The 22,985-nt window shown below is 35.4% G+C and overlaps 4 protein-coding genes across 4 annotated transcripts; 3 read left to right on the forward strand and 1 right to left on the reverse strand.

Annotated features, from left to right (window-relative positions):
• Nucleotides 1–2,866: 2,866 nt before the first annotated feature.
• On the forward strand, nucleotides 2,867–5,655 carry atg12 (ATG12 autophagy related 12 homolog (S. cerevisiae)). The gene is made up of 4 exons (XM_027148727.2): nucleotides 2,867–3,025; nucleotides 3,935–4,071; nucleotides 4,222–4,284; nucleotides 5,446–5,655. The coding sequence occupies exons 1-4, from the start codon at nucleotides 2,905–2,907 to the stop codon at nucleotides 5,503–5,505; spliced, it is 381 nt and encodes a 126-aa protein (XP_027004528.1). The 5' UTR covers nucleotides 2,867–2,904; the 3' UTR covers nucleotides 5,506–5,655.
• A 45-nt stretch (nucleotides 5,656–5,700) lies between these two features.
• On the forward strand, nucleotides 5,701–15,514 carry si:ch211-149k23.9 (germ cell-specific gene 1-like protein). The gene is made up of 7 exons (XM_027148725.2): nucleotides 5,701–6,145; nucleotides 9,675–9,902; nucleotides 11,729–11,899; nucleotides 12,067–12,114; nucleotides 12,213–12,365; nucleotides 12,488–12,599; nucleotides 13,954–15,514. The coding sequence occupies exons 2-7, from the start codon at nucleotides 9,692–9,694 to the stop codon at nucleotides 14,306–14,308; spliced, it is 1,050 nt and encodes a 349-aa protein (XP_027004526.2). The 5' UTR covers nucleotides 5,701–6,145; nucleotides 9,675–9,691; the 3' UTR covers nucleotides 14,309–15,514.
• rcvrn2 (recoverin 2) lies at nucleotides 15,317–18,201 on the reverse strand. Its single transcript, XM_027148726.2, has 3 exons — nucleotides 17,821–18,201; nucleotides 15,527–15,638; nucleotides 15,317–15,402 (listed from the first exon to the last, which is right to left on the reverse strand). The coding sequence occupies exons 1-3, from the start codon at nucleotides 18,199–18,201 to the stop codon at nucleotides 15,317–15,319; spliced, it is 579 nt and encodes a 192-aa protein (XP_027004527.1).
• A 3,460-nt stretch (nucleotides 18,202–21,661) lies between these two features.
• Nucleotides 21,662–22,939, forward strand: LOC113644659 (transmembrane protein 100-like). Its single transcript, XM_047811406.1, has one exon. It carries the CDS (start codon nucleotides 21,930–21,932, stop codon nucleotides 22,356–22,358), a length of 429 nt encoding a protein of 142 aa, XP_047667362.1. The 5' UTR covers nucleotides 21,662–21,929; the 3' UTR covers nucleotides 22,359–22,939.
• The last annotated feature ends 46 nt before the right edge of the window (nucleotides 22,940–22,985 follow it).

Raw genomic sequence — 22,985 nt, forward strand, 5'->3', positions numbered from 1 at the left:
TTTTTTTTAAGTATAGAGAAATATACTATAGACCACCTCCCGTGTTCAGATATTACTGAAACCATGTTATTGAAGATTAAAGATTATCTAAACTGGGTGTGTACACTGGGCCTAATATGAGACCAACACTAAGGTTGTAGATCTATAAGAACAGTGTTAAGCAGCACAACTCTAAAAATAGCACTTAACTTAAAAATGCTGCTAAATGCTTGGAATTCTTGAACAGTCTGTGCACTTTCTTCCAGATGCACCTCCTTGTTTTCACACTTAAAGGTCAAGAAAGCCTATGGGCAAACATAAAGGCTTTAAAAATTGATTTTGCCATATAGTGTGGTGTACTTCAAATAATCATTCCATTCAGGAAAACATTTTTCAAGATTGAACTTCTTATTGTAAAGTTCAATTATATGTGTATTAAATCTTCAAGTTTAAAGTTTACTTAAAAGTTAAAAAATTACAGATCACTTCAGTTCAATTTACCCTCTATTTTTTGCCCTATATAATCAAATTGATTGAAAGTAAAAATTGAAACAATTTACTATTTAATTTCAATTTAAATTTGTTATCATGGAATAACATGGCTTTAGTGTTAACCCTTTATAGATTACCATGTACAAAAAAATTGTCTCTTTATCGCCTTTTATCACCTATGAAAACGTATCAGCAGGATCTTCTATCGGTTCTTTGCCTTTTTCTTGTGTTTATAAATTTGGACCTGAAGCACATGCTTTTGACTGAATAATTGGAAGGTTGACTTTTTCATTCAACAATATTTTTATAACTCGTTGCTTATTTTGACAAAGGAATATGCTCTGTTGCACAAGTTGGCAGTTTATTAGACACACCTATCTTATACATATTTTATAATTATTTTGAGCCGATAGTGAGATAGACTTTGTGTGTACCTTGTGGACCACAAGTCTATCAGGCACAGCAGCATTGCTGGAGTTTGAAACATTCTGAACAATAGCCCCCCCCCCTACTTTTGAGGCATCTTTAATAATGTTTTTTCTATCTTTCATGTTCTCATAAAACAGAACAGCAAAATTTCCCAGATTCATTATACTTTCTGTTACAAGTCTGTCCCCTGCCTTTTTTTTAAAAAATCCAAGGCATTCATAGATAACTTATAGAGGATTTTGCTATTTCGCTATCTAATACTGAAAGTTGGCCAATAACATGCTAGAATTTAAGGCCAAGCTTGGTGTAAACAGAGTCCTGACCCGAATCCTAGTGAACACCTTTGGGATGAACCGGAACACTGACCTCATCCCAGACCTCCTTAAGTAATTTTACTAATGCTCTTGTGGCTAATTGTACACAAATTCCCATAGCCAAGTAGAAATCCTTATTATAACAGCAAATTGGGATATAATCTGCAATTGGATGTTGAATAAGCACATGTGGGTTTGATGGTCCACAAGATTTTGGCCATATAGTGTATGTTCATATCATCATTTTCCAGCAGGTAGAGAGGGTTCCAGAATGCAGGTCAAAACACCTCCTGCTATTAGTTAAAACATCATCAGCTACTGAATTTTGAAGTTAGACTTATAGTAATTCACAGTTGGGTCTGTGCCAATTTGTCCGATCAAGTTTGCCAGTCCTAGATTTTGGCACTTGGGGTCAATAATCTGCTGATGAAATGACATACATTAAATCTCCCTGGCTGAATTTCAAAAGAAATTTAGAGAATATGAAAGAGAAAGTGGCTCCTAAATAGTGCTGTAGAGAGTTGTCACAATGTAATTTGTGTCGCTGCCTCACAGCTCCAGGATCCTAGGTTAAATCCTGAGCTTACTGTGTTTGCAGAGATTTACGTTTTCTTGCTGAATATGCATATGTTTCTTCTGGGTTTCCAGGTTCCACTTTTTTCCCAAAAAACATGTCATAAGGCAAACTGGCTTCACCCATATACAGTATTTGATGTGCATGTGTGTGTGTGGAATATACTGATATCTTATCTGGGGTGTATTCCTGCTCCATGGCTGGTGGTCTTGGAGTTGGCTCCAGATCCACCATGACCTTCACCATGATAAATTGGTAATTATAGATGAATGAATAAACCATTTAGGTGATGACCACAGGCAAAATACCAAGAAACCTGACAGACAGTGGTTCATTGTTGTTGGTTAAGATGCATAACCTTTAGACACTTCTGAGAAAGTATCTGAGTCTCTCTTCTATCAGTCACGGACATATACACCATGCTGTATCCTCTCAAAGTCACCAGCAATGTGAATGACCCCACAAACCCCTGACACACACTCCACCGCCCTGCCATCCGTAAAAAGGTACAGAAGCATTCGGGCCCTTACAAGAAGTGTGTAACAAACACAAACCCACACTCACATTGAACTGTACATCTCTGCATTCACAATTTTTGCACATCAATTTTTTTATTGCTACAAAACTGCTGCTGTGTTATATCTAAAACCTATGCATACTTACTTGCATCCTACAGAACTGTATCCTGGTAAGTTCTGTTCTGTGCACACTACTATATTGTAGTATAGTGTATTGTACTATCGTGTAGTGCATTGTACTGTCGCACAAATTTGCACACACAAATTTTATGTGCATTTTCTGCATTTTATGTAGCACCATGGTCCTGGAAGGATGTTGTCTCATTTCAATGTGTATTGCTCCAGTAACAACAAAACTCAGGATGTCCTGTAAACTCTTAGGAATTGTTGTCTAGGTCCAGAGGCTATTTAGGTTTTTGTTTTAATTAAACATACTTTTCTGTCTTCTGTCAAGTCGATGATTTCCTACTCGTAAATAATTCAATGATAATGTCAAAGGATAGTTTTAAGAAGAATAAAAACTATTATTAGGCTACACGCCGGGACTTTTATTTTGAAACCTTTTTTTCGGGCAGTAGCTATTATATTTACAAGCTGGATGATGTCAGACAACGCAGAATCTCCCACAGAAACACAAAAAGAAGAATCATCTACACAACATCAACATAATGTCGCAGCAGATTCCGGAGACACTGCAAAGACAGAGGAAAAGAAAAAGAGTAGGTTTTTAATCTACACACTAGGCTGTGTTTGGAAAAGCCAGCTAGTTATCCTGATAGCGTAATGTATCGGTGAGGGCGTTACTTCCGCTATGCGTGATTGACAGGACGAAGAGCGAATGAAATGTCAGAGTTGTTTGCTTTTAAACCAATAGTAGAGCTAATTGAGCTGTAAATACAAGTTTGCTAGCTGTTAAGCAACAATGTGTTTTAACGTAGAAAAGAAAGGAAGTTACAGCTGTATAAACATTAAAAATAAACATGTGAATTTTAATGGCATAAGATAAACAAGCTGACAAGTATTAATTTAACATCTACTGTCGTCAATATAACATTTGAAGTAACGTTCAAATGTCAAAATATAAATCATAAATCAAGGATACTACGTTATTTACCTTAACTAATCATTAAGGTTTTTAACTAGTCATTTTCAATCCAAGCCAAGAATCTCTCAGTCAGTCAGTCAGTCAGCTCTTTACAATTTCCACATGCATGACACAAGCTCCAGAAAAAAAAGGAACTGTTCAATTTCTTAATATGGCTTTGAATATTTTAGAAATTTTTGAAAAAGCTATTTATAAAGATTTTATATGTGCATAAATACAATATTATTTGCTCTTTCCACTCTAAACAAAACCACATAAAGAAGGCATCATCCCAAAAGTAACTAGAATATAAAAACTATTACTGAAATACACAATGTAGCATAGCCAGTCCAACATATAGATAAGAGGGATCTTGAAAATCTGTGCATAACTCACATAAACGTGGGAAGAACGTAAAACTCCAGAGAGCCAGTAATTCAAGCTGATTATCTTATCACGATCAGCTCAAAACACTTATGATCAATAAATTAGTTGTGTGCTATGTAATAATGGCAGGCTGAGTCTGTGTTTTTTTCTCTCCCAGTCGATGTCCTGTTAAAGGCAGTAGGAGACACGCCTATTATGAAGACTAAGAAGTGGGCAGTAGAGAGAGGAAGGACTATTCAGTCTCTCGCTCAGTTCATCTCACGCTTTCTTAAACTCGAGCCCAGCGAACAACTGGTACCCTTCATTTTATCACACACAAAATTCATACAGTGATATTGTGTCAGCAATTGATTATTATATTATGCCATACAGTGAAATTGTCCAAAACTGGTCAAATTTGCCATGTTGTCTTACATCCCACTCTTTTGTCACTTTCTTGTACAGTTAATTTATGTCAATCAATCATTTGCGCCATCACCAGACCAAGAAGTTGGTGTCCTTTTCGATGTAAGTGTTACAATTTGGGCTTGACTAATGCTTGTTTTGCTCTGGAATATTAATTTAGGAAGTATGATGGACATGTTTGAATGAGTTCTGTAAATTATTTGTGTAAGTATAATGGTTATATGTTGTAATCTGAAATTTGTTCTGTGTCTTCATTTAATATTGGATTACACTCCTTTTTTGTCATGTGACGTGCGTGTCTAAGAGTGTAATCATATGATAATCATAGTGTGATTTGTAACAGCTCACATTGTTCACTATTTCTTTGACACTGAATGGATACAAACATTCATCTCTTACATGTGATATCATTGTATGTACTATGTTGCCAGACTCAAGATGTAATGATGTTTTTGAATATTATGGATGACTTGACCACAATGACTCAGACACGAGGTTTCAAAACTAAAAAAATAACTTCTACTTAAACATAAATTAAATAAAACTTGGTTTTCAATGGTCTATAGTAAAAAAAAAACAACATGAGAGCAAGCATGTGTATTTTAGTAGTCACAAAATTAAATATGAAAGAGAGGGACAGAGAGAAAAATTGCAGTCTATGTGTATATCCGGTGAAGACCTACAGTATGTAGATAAGCGATTATTAAACCATTTCTGCTAACACCTCAGCTGAAGCACTGCCAACACATGGCCTGTGAATGTGCAGGAGGTCAAAACCACATGCCTTAACTTTTATTTCTCAACTCTCCAACTCTCTATTTTTTATATAAATCTAACATGTGGGAGAGGAATTCATGATTAACAACCAATTTATAAAACCAGCAAATGTTTCAGGTGTGATGCCATAAAACATGCTTTCAAACAAAAAACATTAAAAAAAAAAAAACATTAGCAGCACAAGTGACCTGTTCAAAACATTAAGAAGAGATAATGTAAAAAAGAGAAAACTTAAACTGAATATGATTTACATAATAAATCAATGTTTCTGGGTGTGGTATTGGAGTTAAATACAATTAGAATTTAAATATTTGTGTGTGTGTATGTGTGTGTGTGTGTGTATATATATATATATATATATATATATATATATATATATATATATATATATATATATATATATATATATATATAATATAAATTGTCTGTGTGTGTGTGTGTGTGTGTGTGTGTGTGTTCGTCACTGTTCTGTTTTTATGCTTTCAGTGTTTTGGCAGTGATGGGAAACTTGTTCTTCATTATTGCAAGTCACAAGCCTGGGGATGACCACACACGCGCAAACATGCACACACACAAACACACACACTTACACACTCAAATAAACATATCTCAATGTTCTTGTCAATTTTTATAATTACTAATTATTTGTTATTTTTCTTTATGTAATAAATGTAAATAAATTACTATATAAACAAATCATGTTTCCTTTCTCTTTTGTTTTCCTCTTGCAGCATATTAGTTGGTTGCTGAGGCAAGGGATTACCATGCAGCTGTCATATCCTTAAAAAATCCCAATGTCTGTAGTGTAAAATCTTGTTAATATTTGGATGATTTAGAGAGCTCTGCATGTGATTTGCACTCATGTGCAGTAAAAGTGTAATCACACTGGCAGAGTGGAAACAGTACAAATGGAAGGAATGAAAGTCTGAGCAAAACAAGAAAAGATTGACTAACAGATGGAGGGATTAAAAAAGGAGGAGATTTGTGAAGGCATGTAGAGAAAATGAGTGAAAGCCTGATAAGTGTGAGAGGCTAAAACATGTAGCTTGCTTCCCTGCATGGCTAAGGGCCATTTTTTGCTCTGCTCTTCCCAGAAAATAGGAAACGGAGACAAAGGGTGGACTGGGAAGGGACCTAAGGGAACTAAATTCATTCCCAATTGTTCATTGTGTATTTGTTTCTGGAGGTAGGAAAGGATTTTTTAAAAATGTTTTTTAAATTGTATATTCAATAAGCAAAGTGTGGTGTTTTATTCAGCACATTTATGTTATGTGTCTGGATGATAGAGACTACCATTTCTGTTGGCTCACACACATAACTAAACTAAATTATTATTATTATTATTATTATAGTAATTTACTTTTGAGTTGTAAGTAATCTGTATTATAGTTTTATTTCAATAAGTCATTTTTGTTATAATGTTATAATACAATTATTTAGACAAACATAAAGACTTGAATGTCTTGCTGGTTTGCACTCACAGAAACCTGTTTAGATCTTTTTAAAGATCTTTTGAGAATGAAGTTTGGTTTCAAGTCATTATAAAATATCAGCAGTCACTTTGATTTGATTTGCAGTGTTTTAAATTGTGTACATTTATTGTTACATTACTAAAAGATGTGAAGTAGAATTCACTGAAGTAACAACTAATATAATGTAAATCATTTTGTGTTTAGAATGTTTTCACAGCATTTCAGCTGTATGCATAATGTCATGACTTTTAGAAACCCTTTTCAGAATATGGTATGCTATAAGGACATTTAAGCAGCAGGAATATCGGTAGTAAAAGAGAATAAGTCAGATGCTCCGATTACATCAAAACACACACAAAACATTTTATATATTATTTCATGTATATAATTTTATATACCACACACAGAATTTGTAGTCTCACATTTCCCACCCTTTCAGTAGATTTCCGAGACTTGCATTTCGAATGAAAATTTTATTGGTCACATACACAATCACACCCACTACGACATGCAATTGAAATTATTTTTTGACTGTCTGTGTTATAATAATGGAAGTAGAATAGAATTACAATAAAAATTGAATTTGATGGAAAAATATATAGAAAGTACATAAATATTGTATTTGAATACTGATCGTTAGCATAACAACACTTGAGGGGAAAACAGTTATGCAGTTATGGGCAAAAAATGTGTAAAATAAATATTACAGTATTTACGATATGTTCTCCATACAAACAAAAAGAGAAAATATGTATCTGCAAAAATCTCTTGAAATATATGTGCCCAAAGTATTGATATTCCTAAAGCCTATTAATGAATGGGAGAGGCAGTGATCAAGTTTAATGAACTTTTATGCCACTGATGAACACCACTTTTATAACATCAAGCTGTGTGGAGGAATTACAAGAAAGACGCTTTTCCTAAGAAGATCTCACAAAATGCAACACCTAAAAGTCCCCAGGCCAGGACACCAGCACTGGCATTGTGTGTTGTGAACAGATGAACCAAAATCGAACTTTCGGGGATCAGGATCACATTCAGCTAATTCACTATTAGGCCACAAAAAGGGAACAGCAAACAAAGAAAAGTATCTGATACCTACAGTAAACTTTTGGCCCCATAAGATTTGTCCATAGATTTCATCATGATAAACTAAGCATTCTTCCAAATCAACAAAGAATTGCTTAAATCAACACAAAAATCATTGCAACACTTCGTTGCAACAATCATCTCAGCCTCTGTTTTTTGTATCCTACTGAGAGAGCATGGGATGTGAACTGAACAGGGAAGTTCTGCATGGAGAAGTGCGTCACAATACTTCTACAAGTGTCTCTAACCTGTTTGATGTCACAGGATGTGGCTCGGTGCTGTTATTCTCGGTATTGTCACAAAACATCAATTGTAAAGGTGGCAATAATTACAACATCAGGCTTTTGTAGAAAAACTGTGCTAATAAGTAGATAAATATTTTTAAATGTTTAGTTTTAAACTATAAACAACTTTCAGAAGCTGCCTGTGTTTAATCATGCTGCTTTCTAATTTCCTCTTGTTTTTTTTTTTTACACAGACACATGACATATTAAGGGAAAATGCTTGTGCTCTAGGACATTGTGCTGCATCATGTGGGTTCACTTCATCCCTTAGAAGGAAGCATCGCTTTACGGATTCCCTTCATCCCTATAAATCCATGCTTAATTAGGGCCCGAGCACCGAATGGTGCGAAGCCCTATTGTTTTTGCTCGGGTTTATTAGGGCCAGAGCACCGACTGGTGCGAAGCCCTATTGTTTTCGCTCGGGTTTATTATTATTAGGGCCCGAGCACCGATGGTGCCAAGCCCTATTGTTTTTGCTCGGGTTTATTATTATTAGGGCCCGAGCACCGATGGTGTGAAGCCCTATTGTTTTTGCTCGGGTTTTTTATTATTATTAGGGCCCGAACACCGATGGTGCGAAGCCCCATTGTTTTTGCTCAGGTTTATTTATTTATTTATTTATTTATTTATTTATTTATTTCCCACATTGACCAATTGGGGTCCCTTAACATGCTCGAAAACTCTTGAAATTTGGCACACACGTCAGAGTCGGGCGACGCTAGGCTTGGGCAAAGGCTGTAATACGGGCGTGGCAGGGGGGCTCTGTAGCGCCCCCTGTAATGCAAAAACAAACATTTGTGCACACATCGGGCAATTATGTACGCACATGTACGAGAGTTGGTACGCATATAGATCTCATCAACCCGAACTTTCACGCTCTAAACTATGAGCTCTGCCCAACAGGAAGTTGGCCATTTTGGATTATTTCATAATTGCATGCAGTGAACTTTTAAATAGTCCTCCTAGGTAATTCATGCGATTGACATCAAACGCGGTGAACATGATGCCGAGACAGTGCACTTGCTAAATTCCGAAGGGATTATTGATATCTCGAACGGTGCTGCCATTGTGATTCGACTAAGTTATGGCGAATTCAGAAAAACAGGAAATGTCTAATATCTAAAAATGTCAAAAAAAAAAAAAATGTCTTATTGTGATGACACGCGGTGTGTATGTTCGGCCAAGGATTCCGATGGCATCGATGTGCTTATTGTGAGTCCCGGGTATAGCGCCACCAACAGGCCCCAGGAAGTGTGTCAGTCCCAAAGGTGGATTTTTTCACAGTTGCATGCAATGAACGTTTAAATACTCCTCCTAGAGGATTCATGCGATTGAATCTAATGCGAAATTGCGAACGGATTTTTGATATCTCAAACACCGTTGCCATGGCATCATGTCAAACTTTACTTTTATTTCAGGCATATTTAAGGCTTTTGGCATGCTTAGATTAATTTGACACATACATCACATTTGTCTGCTGTTAAGTGTGGACAAAAAGGTCAGACAAATTTGTGTCTCTTAAGTGGCTCACTAGCGCCCCCGTTTGTCTAAAATGTGGGGTTTAATTTACCTACAGTCCCCAAATGTGTCAGTAACAACATAAAATAGTCCACTGATATTTACCCACTTCATGCACTTGCCCACCGTGCATTGTTTTCTGGGAGGCCTCGTATAGCGATAAAAAAACATGCGAGGGCCCGCCATCGCTGCTTGCAGCTATATTTTCTTATTGGTTTTCCCACTATAATCTAACAATTTCCGGTTCAGAATCTTCCCCATCCCAGCACCTATTACTGAACAAAAATAACCTATTTATTGAATGAACAATTGAATAATTATTATCATGGGCTTTTTGGTATTCTCTTTGCAGATGAACCAAATGTGAGTATGCTGGAGCATATGCCTCGCCGCTCCCGTTCTCTTCTCTGCCTCTCTTTGACCTCTCTTGCTCTGGTTTTATCTATACTGGCCTTTTGCACCTCCTACTGGTGTGAGGGAACACAGAAAGTAGTGAAACCGCTTTGCCTCTCACCGGTTAAAATGGAGAAATGCAGCCAGAACAACAGCGAGCGTTTTGCAGTGGGCGCAGTGCAACCAGGTAACAAAAAGTGCACAATCAAAACAGAGTTATGTGCAGATTAAACAGTGATGTGCAGATTAAACAGAGTAAACAGATCTAGCTCTAGATCTACTTACAACAACAACAGCAAATAATAATAATAATAATAATAATAATAATAATAATAATAATAATAATAATGATGATAATAATAATAATAATAATAATAATACACATTTTCTTATTTCTTCCTTCTTAGTTACTGAAAGCAACAAGAAATAATACTGTAATAATAATTGTATTTTATTTGATAATTTTCCCAATTATTTATTTGTTTAATTGTTTGTTTTTTGTTTGTTTACCAATAAAGTCCTGAGTGTATTTTTTGTCACACGTAGTAGTGTTGAATAGATATCGAGGCCTAAAACCTCAAACGCAAGATTACACTAAAAAGCCTAAAAAGTTCATTTCAGCACAGCAGATAGTGATTCTTGCAGAAACATAGATTTAACCACATATTAACATCACAAGCCACAAGTTTCTTTCTTCATTGAAGCTAAAGTCTCAGCTCAGGTTATTTATTAATCCAGTCTCTGTGGAGTTTCAGTGATCCCAGTGGACCCAGAGACTTTTTTAATTTTTGATCATTTCAACCTCAACATTTGCTAATGTCTTGTTACCTCTCTCCAGCAGAGGGAACCATTAACAAGCAAGAATGCATGTTTTTTCATGTAATGGCTGTGCAAAAACAGCCAAAAACAGCAAGTGAGGGAGAAAAAACGTAAATCTGATGCTGCACAAAAACCATGCAATGTTGTTAGTAATCTTTGACATATCAGATTGTGATCAAATAAAACAGATTGCCTTTAATATATTGAACATAAGTAAATGTAAAATAAATGTATTTAATTAAATTAGTATTACAAAGTTAAAATTCTGGATTCTTTTCAAATGTTTAGTAGTTTTGATCAGTTTGATTAACAGATTTTTGCAAAAAATTGTGAAATTTAAAATTTGTACACAGTGAATTTGCTGAAAGAGAAAGGTATAGCCAAAAAATATTTTTTGCAAAAAATCAATAAAATAATCAAATAATTGCAGTGCAAATTGTTCTCTCACTTTGGTTCATAACATGCATACAATACAAGTGAGATTTTAAATTAGATTGAGTATGACCATAATTGAATTGAATTTAATCTGTCTGATCTGTAGTGTTTTAAGCTTGTCAGATTTTGGCACTACCTCTGATCTCCTAAAGTACTCTCTGAGATGATATTCACTAAACCTACAGCTTAAGCTCCCAAATCCCATTCAAATATCTGATTAAAGGAAGAGACACACACGCGCGTGCACGCGCACACACACACACACACACACACACACACACACACACACACACACACACACACACACACACACACACACACACACACACAATGACCTGTAAAGTGAGCGAATTATGCGTCCGGGCCATAAATGGAGACGTTTAGTTTTATGTTTCAGTGTGACTTTATTTATTTATTTGTTTGTTTGTTTGTTTGTTTGTTTGTTTATTTCCCACCATTTATCTTTTTGCAAGTTCACTCTGCACGTGTTAATTTTCCCATGTATGAACATGTTATATTATTTTCCACATATAATTATTTTCGCATGTTTACTTGAAGTCACGATTGTATAGCATAGCATAACACGGTGAAGAACATATTATCACATGTCAAATGTGTATAATTTTTCCATAAGGTCACAGAGATTATACACTGTGTTTCTTAGATATGAATTATTGACTTCAGTGCTATTATTTACAGAAATATTTTGGACTTGTTCTAACTTGAGATATCTGACCTTTAATCACTTTGTCTGCCCAGAGCTTCCTTCTAATGAAACAGTATCACAAAACCATTCAGAAGTGCTAATTAAGACCCAACAGACACAGCTGGCTAATGCTGTGCAGTACATTTGGGAAACAGGAGAGGACAAATACATGTTTCGCTACTTCCATGCAGGATTCTGGAAATCCTGTGAGAAACATGCTGATGGTAAGAGAACCCCTACCAAGCAAAATCTGAAGAATTTGAGGAGAGAAAGATGGAATATGAAAGAATTAGCAATGGAATACACATCACAATTCCAACGTAAATGCCTATATATGGAAATGTTTTAGTAATGTATATTACAAGGAAATGCTTTGACTGTTATTCTACAGGGGAACGATGTCGCAGGTTTTTAGATCTGACTCCTGAAGATACACATGGTAAGAAAATATTAAGAATCAGTATCTATCTATCTGAAAAGTTATAGATTTATATAGATATGTATGCGTGAATCCTCTTACTTTTTTATCTGTTGAAGGTGTTCTCTGGTTGTCTATGATATCTGAGTTCATATACATCGGTCTGTTGGGGACAGGTTTTCTGCTGATGTGGTTGGAGGTTCTTTGTATGAATAAAGAAATGTATGCACTCAAAATCAACGCATTTGCAGCCTTATGCACTGTGCTTTCAGGTACGAGGTGAAGCTAGTGTTTTCTGTTATTTTTTGTTTCATAAACATCTGCAAAAAGATTTCCATGTTTTTGTTTTTCCTATTTGGAGCTTTACAGTATGTCCCTCGCATTTCTTTCTCAGGCCTAACTGGAATGATGGCCCACATGATGTACACCACAGTTTTCCAGGTGACTGTGATTATAGGACCCAAAGCCTGGAGACCTCAGAACTGGGACTATGGCTGGTCTTTTGCGTGAGTGTACTCATTCTTTTCTTTAATACTCATTACAGTGTACATACGCAATGACACATGGGTAAATTCACAATAGAATTTCCATTTACAATGATTAAAAGTTTATTGAAATTATTTTTGCTGATATCCTAAAACAATTCAATTACTAAATTTACAAATAGAGGAAAACACTCTGTATAATAGAAATGTTAATAAATAGACAAATACAGGTAATACAAAGTACAGTGCATCACAAACAAATATTGAATATATAGGACATATTGTATAATCTAATCTAATCTTAAAATAATCTAATATAATATAACATAAAATAAGACTGAATTTTGTATTGTACACAGGAGTTATTTCTGGTGTTCTTTCAGTCCCTTGTCATTTCCAGACTGGACTCCTGTAGCTTGCTAATGGCAAATTTGTCTCTGAGCCCCATTTAGCCTCTGCAACTGATCCAGAATGCACCTTTGTGATTTGTTTTCAACAATCCTAAATTCTCCTTCCCCAGCCCACTGCTACACTATTTCCTTTGGCTTCTTGTAGCTGCCTACAGATAAACACTGATGCTTGACCACAAAACCAAAAATGGACAAACACTCTCTAAACTTAAAGCACTTTATTACTCCCCTAACTGCAACATGCTCCCTCAGATCCTCCAGCACTGCTTGACTGGTCCCACCATCTTACAGGGTACAAGGTAGGTAGGCATCACGACTCTTCTCTCTTTTGGCAACTAGGTGGTGGAGTGACCTTCCTCAGGATGTCCAAACAGCACAGGGTCACTTACTGTCTTCAAACAATGTCTAAAGTTCTAACGCTTCCTGAAGTATCATTAACACTTAAAAGTTTCATGGTATATTATTTCTCAACCGAGTTTAAAATGATGGGCCAGTACTCATTTCTCATTTCATTGAGAAAGACTTCCAAGCACTTCTGTAAGTTGCTCTGAGTGAGACATCTCACAAACGGTGTTGCTGGACTGTGTTGTGAATTCAGAGTTCAGATGTGAAATGGCTCTTAGGAAGAAACTGTTACTAGGTTAGTAGTTAGTACAGTAGGTGTGAAGCCTTCCGGAATGGTAGGAGGAAGAACAGAGCTATTTTGAATAACTGTTATTGAGCCTTCTGTTCAATCCTGGTAGATTTTGTCAGAAGGCCCTCTAGAACACACTTTCAACACAAGATTTAGGGACAGCTTATTTCTCTTCAGACTTCTCAAGTGTTAAAGTTGTTGCTGTGCCACTATGAGACTTCTAGCCATGTTTTTCTACTCTTTCATCTCCTTCACTTACATCTCATTGATCATTTATTCTTTTTCCACTTTAAAATTTTCATTATTAATTGTTTTCTTCGTTCCTTTTCAGCATGGCCTGGATGTCTTTTAGCTGCTGTATGGGTGCTGCTGTACTCACCTTCAACTCCTATACCAAGACTATCATTGAGATTCACCGTCGAAAGAGACTACAACTGGAGAAAACATGTGCAGCTCCTTCCTATGAGGAGGTGGTTTCAGGAGTTGGACTCTACTCTGTTAATGGCCTACAGCAGCCTTTTGTTGTGATTGATAGTATGTGGCTAGAGCATGAGCGTATGGAAATGAAGGCAGAAGTAGTGCTGATAGAAGGATGCAAACCTGAGGAGTGTGAGGACTGCGAGAGGGAGATGGATTACGTGGAAGAGGCCATAGACAGTGAGGAAACAGACTCACCTTCTTATTGAAACTTACGTAAATTGGCAGAAGTGAAATTCTAATGCTGAGGGTCTCTAAATGCAGAAGGCTTGACAAATGGAATGATGTTTCAGTCTGAACACGGAGTTCTCTTTTAAATGGAATATGATTAGATATTGAGTGGATTAAACTCGGATTGGATAAAAGCAAAAAGCATTAATTTCAGAATGTATGTGCTGTTATTTTTCTAGAACTGCTCTTGATCGGTAGTAGACATATTCCCATGTATTCATTTTTTACATGTGGGGTGTGTGGTGTGATTTTTCACAGCTGAATTTCCTTTGCACATGTGATTGCATTATTACATAAACTATTCATATTTGTTTATGTGATAATCTATCACATATTTCCACATTTGATCACAAATTACTCAGACAATCAAATGTGGAAAACATGATCACAGAGGTGGTCAGACTTTTTTTGGAGTTCTCTGGTATGATGTCTAATGAAACTGTATAAACTTAACATACACTGTACATAAATCTACAAGACATCTGTGGGCTTCACAGAGAAGTCTAAAACACACACTTTGCATTTTCTTAAAATTTTATTTCATCAGTAATAAATGACACAGACACAATATTTAAATGCCTACTTTGCCTAAAGTTCAAACAGCTGCCTCCTCTTGGTGGCACTAGAGATCAATATACAACAGATTGCATCACAAATCTAATACATAATAAGCTAATATAATAAATAATAAATTCCACCAGTATCTTTATATAGAAAACATAAAAATGAAATGCCTTTCTAGTCACATTGTCCAGCAACATCCCGGTCCAATAAAAGTGTGTGCCATTGTGATCTTTATGCATTTCGAATACCTGTTTGCATTATGAATGCATGATCAAGCTGTTTGGGAGTACAGGAGTATTTGTGTGTATTACTGAAGTGAACACACAACAATTCACCACAACTGCCAACATTAAAGAAACAGAAAATAATAGTATTTACAAAGTAACTGGAGGCCCTAGATTGGGTCCAGCTTTTTTGTTTGTTTATTTAATGGGCTGATACTGGATTAGGTTGAGGGCATTTTCGTTATCCATCACCCCCTGAACAAATTCCCCTTCAGCCAACCGCTCTGAGAAAACAGAGAGAGAAATGTTTCTGTTTTTTGTTTAACTTCATAATAACAAAATTTTAAAAACCATTTATATGTAATAATTTGTAATAAAAAGTTTTTATCACCCTTCTCTGAATCTTACCATTGTCTTTTTTGTTAAAATACCCCCATAGTTTCTCTGCTCTCTTCTCTGGTGTGTTTTCATCTGCTGGAAGCTTCTCTTGGTCTTCCTTGGGAATCATCTTAAAAATGGCCTAAGGGGTGGAGAGGAAAGAAATGACAGAAAAATGCAGTTTTTTCTTTACATAAAGAACATAGCCAGTGAAACAGAATTATGAAGACCAGGGAAGTTCTAAACTTCTGAAAATTAGCAGTCAGGCTTTGGTTATAAATCATGTCCCATTCCCCAATGCCCCATGGAGCAACATTAAATCTGTTATTTAAAAAAAATTAAATATTATGCCTGATCTCTGACTGCCTAGAAGAGGATGTCCATCAAAAGTCAGTGAGCAGATAAGCAGCTAAGAAGCATGGGCAACTCTGAAGGAGATAGAGAGATCCAGTATCTCAGACAGATGTTGTTCACAGGACAATAATAGCCTGGACACTGCAAAACATCTGGGCTTTATTCAATAATGTTGTGCTATATATAATCATGTTTAGAGTTTGCAATAATTTGTGATAAAGAAGTGAAGAATTTTGTCTTGGGACAGATTGATATGTTTGGCATAGATTCAACATTGTGCACTATCCACACAGAGAAGCATTGTAGTTATAGCATCATGCTAAATGTTACCCTTCTTGGCACATCTCTGAGTAAGCAACTATTTACAGACTAGGATGACTTCTTCTAGGTCTTCATGATGCCATTTGTGTAGATTTTAGACACATTCAAAAAACAGGTTTATTTATACTGAGATCATTTTTACCAGCATGCTACATTTTACATTTTCCCTGGTAAAGGTCCATGAAGACATGGTTTGCCAAGGTTGGAGTGGACAAATGGTGGCCTGCACTGAGCCCTGACCTCAACCCTACTCATAAACTAGAATCCCAACTGCACACCAGATCAGCATGACATCAGTGAATAACCACTCTAATGCTTTTGTGTACAAATCTCTACAACCTCATTCCAAAATCTAATGCAAAGCCTATACAGATAACTGGAGGTTATTATAATTAAAGGAGAGACTAAATGTGGAATGGCATGCTCAAAAAGCACATATGGGTGTGATAGTTGTGTGTTCACAAATTTTAGACCATATGGTGTATAATCCCAATTCCAAGTCTATTTTATATCCAAGTTGAGTCAATACAAAGTGTGAAAAAATTTAAAATACTAACTAAAACATTAATTAATAAAAACAGTAATTAATGTGTTGAATCACATTGGGCATTTTAGGTTGTAATTTTACTCACAGATGGTGTGAACATTAATGCAGGCATTGATTATCACTTTTGGTGTATTAATGTTGAAATCCATGTTTTGTTTCTGTTAAATAATGTTACTTAAGGAAAACTTAAAATAAAGCTAAAAAGTCTTCAAAAAAAAAAACCCTAGCCTTTATGAACGTTACAGCATACACAGTGCAAAGATGGTTTTGCTCAAAGGTTCAACAGTGGTAGCTTGGCAATGTGGGGGCTTGAAACCTGACCTTAAACCACTGAGTCACCAATGACCTCAGGTTGGAGTTTTACTTTCAGTGCAGATTTAGAAATTTAAAGTCAATCATTAATAATTAATTGGCCTTAATTGTGGTGTTTAACTGCTAGTTAAGCTGAAAAAAGACATTAAAGTGACTATAATTAAAGTGACTATAATTAAAAGCTTTTTCCATAGTCCTGGACACTAGTAATCTGATAATATCTAGTAATATTCCACTATATTTTACCTTTAATTGACATTTTATTATGTTTATTTCTGAAACACAACATATAAAATGAACATATAAAACTATAAAAAATGAAACAAATATTATAGACATGTTATGACAGTACATGTACATTTTTTCTGCATTAGTTAATCAAGAATAAACCTAAACATTAATAAACCAAGTATAATGTTTATGAAGTACAAAGTGAGCTAACATGTGCATGTAAAATGTTAACTACAATATGTACATCCGCAATGATTAGTGTTTACTCAATCAATGATTGACACTAGACTAGGCAGGTTTTTTTTTTTAATTGTGCGTATACAAAAAAGCCAATATATTTGAAGCAACAATGCTAGATTTTTAGTTATGATAAACTAATATTCTCCTGCTGTATATGTAATTAATTTCCTTTAAGAAAGGACAATAAAAAGATGTTCTCATTTTTATTTGCTGAAATCCTCAAATTTAGATAAAACTATGCCTTATAAATGATTCACGATATTGCCTGAAGTGGTCTTACTGTATATTACAGACTTTGTAGTTATTCATAAGCATTTACCTGGCAGATTTCTGCTACTTCTGTCTTGGTTATGTAGCCATTCTTGTCAACATCAAACAGTGAGAAAGCCCACTCCAGCTTCCTCTCTGTTTTTCCACCTGATGTCATGTGCAGAGCAATTATGTACTCCTTGAAATCTAGTGTCCCATCGTCATTTGTGTCAAATGATCGAAAGACATGCTTGGCATACGTAGTGGCATCGCTGTCAGGAAAGAAGCGCTCATAGATCTTCTCAAAGTCATCTGGTGCTATGCGTCCAGATGGGCATTGTTTCTGGAAATTCTCATACCACTGGCTGAGCTCATCCTCTGAAAAATTTGTTGATATCTTCAGATCTTTTAGGATCTCTTTGGACATGGCACTGCTCTTGGAGTTTCCCATTGCTGGACCTGGATTCAGAAGCAATAACTTAATGCCACAGGCAGAATCCTTCTCTCTCTCAAAGGCTGACTCTCAATTAATAGGATTTTTTTCTTTCAGCAATATGGTTGCCTTCTTAGAGATTACCAAATCTGACTTGTAAAGAGCAGGGAGAAGAGGGGGTGAGATAAAACAGTGGGTGGAGAAGGAATTAGGTGGTTACCTCTGACAGCAGGGTTAAGTCTGGTAAAGGTGGATTTTACTCCCATAAGCTGTTGAGATTTGAATTAATCTCTTTGTTTCTACAATTTATAAAATCTAACTAGAGAGCAAAGCACCTACTTTACCAATCACAGTCTGTCTGTTAAGGGGGTAAAACTTTAAGTTTCATATCGCACATATCATACAGGTATTGCTAACTTTTCTCAATACTCATACTCAATACTCAAACTATTCTTAATTTACAAAAAATAACTGTTACAGTGATTAATCTAAACAACTATGCAATCAATTAGTTTCAGAAAATTTTCAGTTAGTTAGTTAGTCAATAATCAGTTAGTTTCTGAAATACTTAGTAACTGAGGATCTTTAAGCTTTACCATCTGTTCTTCTGTTTTTTTTTCTTCAGAAAGCTACCATTTCATTCATCTTGTATTATCCCACTCCCATTAGTGTTTGTTTAGAATTGTAGCCAACCTGCAGACCCACATGTCCTCTATCTGTGATTTCTAATATACTGTCATTATTTTAAGCCAAATTTAGTCATAAAGCTTTGCTTGTTCTTCAACAGAAAGTAAACAGGGCCATCTGGGATGTTTGGATCTCCCTTCAATTACTCTTGGCTCTGACCCAATTTAATCCTCTCTCAATTCTTAAATTGAAGCTGGTAAGGTTTTTTCTGGCTTCTTATGAAGTCAACACACATCTTCTCTGCAGGTTTCTTGAGGCAAAACCAATGACATTTAGAAACCATTCACACATCCTCAACCCATATTGATTTGTTGTCCTATTCATGTTGCTTTTCCTTTGGCTGCATGTTAATTGGGCAGAATTTATTTTTTATAATTACAACCTATTTATAATCTTCTTATAATCTTAAAAATATGTTATCTAATTATTGATAATTATTATTTTATTATGTGTTGGTTTCTATTATAAGAACAGTATATACTGTATATACAGGGTAAATGGCATAGCATTGTTATGTAAAATTAAATCTTCCCTTCATATAATCATATTCCTTAACTTAAGCTTTTTGATTTAAATTTTTTTAATTGTATATATACCTATATCTTTGTCATTAACTCAACAGGGATTTTGGCTCAACTATTTTTGGCCTCTGAGATCCCATTTCTATTGGATTACTAGCTTGAGCCTATTACAATGCCATCACCACAACAATAAACTTCTTGAGGCCACAATTATGCTAATTTTATCCTGTTGACATCTAAAGATTTTATACTTTACTTACTTGAATAAGCCAAAGAATCTCTACTCATAATGGATCACGATTTAAAGGATTGTGGAAGATTCTTAAATAGACTTTGTCCTCATGAAAAAATGTGGATATTAACACCAAAGCCACAGCGATGTATTCTTCCACTGCTTTTTTTTTTCTTCAGCATTTAGTGGGTACACAAGTGATTGGTATGATGTAATACCTAAAAGCAAGTCAACAGTACCATTGTTGTCTCTGTATAGATGTAAACCACATTACTTTGATTTACCAAACCTTTATTTGAACTCTTAATTGTTTCTGAATTCTCTACAGACCTGGAGGTTATGCTGGATATGGGGCAGGCAGCTCTCAGGACAGTGAGGAGAACAAGCTGCAATTTTCATATAAATCATGAGTTTCTTCATATGTTTGTATTGTTGAGCAGCAACATAAGGTTCTTCTCAGCATGTAGAAGCAACACATGGCTCACATAAATTGCAGCTCACTCCCACACTGTTTCCTTTGCAATAAAATAAATGATAAATTGCTCCAGAGGTGCTCATATGTATCCACTGTCTCAGATATTGCTACTGTTGACTATGAATATGGTGCTAAAGAGTAGACTTTCAGAAGGAAGCTAAAGTTGATCATGTCTCAAAATTGAATTGTTTAACTGTATTATTTGCACATACTGTAATTCAACTAGTTTAATTTGTTTATATTTGTCCAAGGTTAAATGCAATTCTGCTTTGTAACGTTATGAATTTGAATATTGTAATTAAAAAACGTAAGTAAAATTAAAAGCACTATAAATTAATGATACTAAAAAATTTGTTATTGTGGACCATGTACTCAAGAGCAATGAAACGAGAGAAAAGTGATGTTATAAAATATTCTACTGTGGTTTAGTACCAGAAAAGTCTTTAAAACTCCAAATTTCTTACAAAAGGAAAAAACAAACTTTCTTCCTAGAAAACAATGCCGTTGCTAAAAGTGTAACCATGTGTTTAGTGACAATGTGCGATGGAGAAAAGGAAGGGAGTGGAACTTAGATAAATAGGAGGTAATGGGTCTTAATGATGCTTAATGACAGACATGGAATTCCTTCTGAACACAAAGAGCAATGAAAACAAGTGATAACGCAAATAATAACAAGGGCCAAATAAAAACCCTGGTCTCTGACTTCACACAATCATAGTACATATTCTTCCCTTTGAGACTTAGCTCCTATAGAGAGATTATAAATCTTAAAAAATATTATTAAACCTTATTAAAATCTGCCTATTTTCCCCATGTAATTAAAAGAATCAGCTTGGGTAAAGGACGGCTCTTGCTTTCAGTCGGTACATAGAATCGGTGCTTTAGTGTTTCTCAGCCACGAGGATGAGTTTATTCATTGCATGTTACTAACATGTCAACTGAATTTGTTAGAGAAAATGCTTTGGATATATTTGCTTGACTGACTAAGTTAAAAGGTAAGTTGGAATGTTTTCTTTTAATTATTCTTGTTTCTTTATAGTGATTCTGCTATTTTATGTTGTATGTTTAAATAATTAAAGTAAAAAATCATTGCATGTTAAGTAGTAGGTTTTTTTGACAATTGTCATGAACAATTTTTACTGCCTTTTTCTGCCTGTATTTCTATGTACCATGTTTAGTAAGTAAGACTGTTTTGGCACAAGCAGAAAGAGTAGACTGAATGCTTTGTACAAATGTGTAAAATATATCAGGCACTAATTAGAAGCAAGTACTTAGTGATAATATATTTACAAGTATGCCAATTGTTTGAGCAAAGGCCAAACTACAAAGATCGTATGACTTAATAATAGGAATAAGTTGGATAGTATTATGCACTGTATGGTTGATAAAAGCTATTTAAATTTTTTCCCAGTTTTTATAGATTTGTATTAGTATGGCTTATGTAAGCCATTGAGAAAGAAACCTAGTGCATTCATAAAATTTTAAGGCAGCATTACCGAGAGACTTTGACATTAATAAACGCTCATCATTATTTCTTTTGTCTAAATGATAGGATCTAAACCAGGAAAAAAAAAAGCCGGCTGAACCAGAAGAACTTTGAGAGGAACCTGAATGAAGAAACACAGCAGCTTTTACAGTACCTCTGGTCATATTACTCTGTTGGACTGACATCAGAGAGGACTGGAAATTTCCCTGATATCCAAGTATCTGATGTTTAGCTAATCAGCAACATCCTGATGAATGTGCCCTTAAAAAAATGTGTTAATAACACTGTTACTGGTCACAGAACATATTGAGATATACTGTACTCCTTTAAAACAAGTTTGTGTCAATGGAACCAATCCTTGATATCTCTTCACTCCCTCACCCGACCCCCACAGTGACATATGACCCTAAGTCTGAAACGGTGACTTTCCCGAGTGGGGTGGTCTCTGTTGCAGGCGTCACTGTAATAACTGGAGGCACTGAGCTGTCCTGCAGCTCCTGTATGTTGGCCTTTGGGTTTTGGGGCACTTTGGTTGGCCTGAGTGCACTTTGTGTGGGTCTGAGGGAGCATTTACTGCTAAATGAGGGCAAAATTTCAAATCTGCTGGCTCTGGCTTTGGTGGTCCTAGTTCTAAGTTTAGGCATTATGCTTGGAGTGTTTGGGTTTCGTTTCATCATGAAGAAGACGAAGATGATGAAAAGAGAAAGAGACGAAGGAAAGGTTGTGCTGGTTGGTGAGGGACAGCAGACTGTCATAAAAACTGTGACCGTCTGAAAGAAGAGCTCTGTGGATTAAGCTTGTGTTTCGGTTGCACAGTAGTTTAATATAGTGACAATACACAATGTCTGTGTATTGATAAGCTAACTGGCTATTATTCCTAAGAGTTTTGATATATTTATTATCAGAATGCTCTGTATTTTTGACTACACTATGACTAATACTTATACCACTGAATTTTTGCTATTATACCTACTGAGTATTATTTTGATGTAAATGAAAAGGTTTGGAATTAAGGATATTGAATAGAATATCAGGATCAGGATCTCTCTCTCTCTCTGTCTCTCTCTCTCTCTCTCTCTCTCTCGCTCACTCTCTCTGCTCACAAACAGAGAATGTAAAACAGGAAATAATTATCTGAATTTTCTGCCAGCAACATTTAAGCATTTAAGCATTTCCAAAGTAAGCAGAAAACAGCATGTTTACAAATTGTTTCAGGAGTTCTACAAATGTATATAGGCTTTTTAAAAAGAAAGATATGAAAATAAAGCCTCCATAACAACATTTGTCATGATATTTTGAATACTGTTGTATATCCTGTAATGAGTTTGATATTGTAAACTGCTGTTTATTAAGCATTGTCAGGCTTGCAAACTCAATAAAATAGTTGTTTTCCATCTACCC

Source organism: Tachysurus fulvidraco, chromosome 3, assembly GCF_022655615.1.
Source record: "Tachysurus fulvidraco isolate hzauxx_2018 chromosome 3, HZAU_PFXX_2.0, whole genome shotgun sequence".
Lineage (NCBI taxonomy): Eukaryota > Metazoa > Chordata > Actinopteri > Siluriformes > Bagridae > Tachysurus > Tachysurus fulvidraco.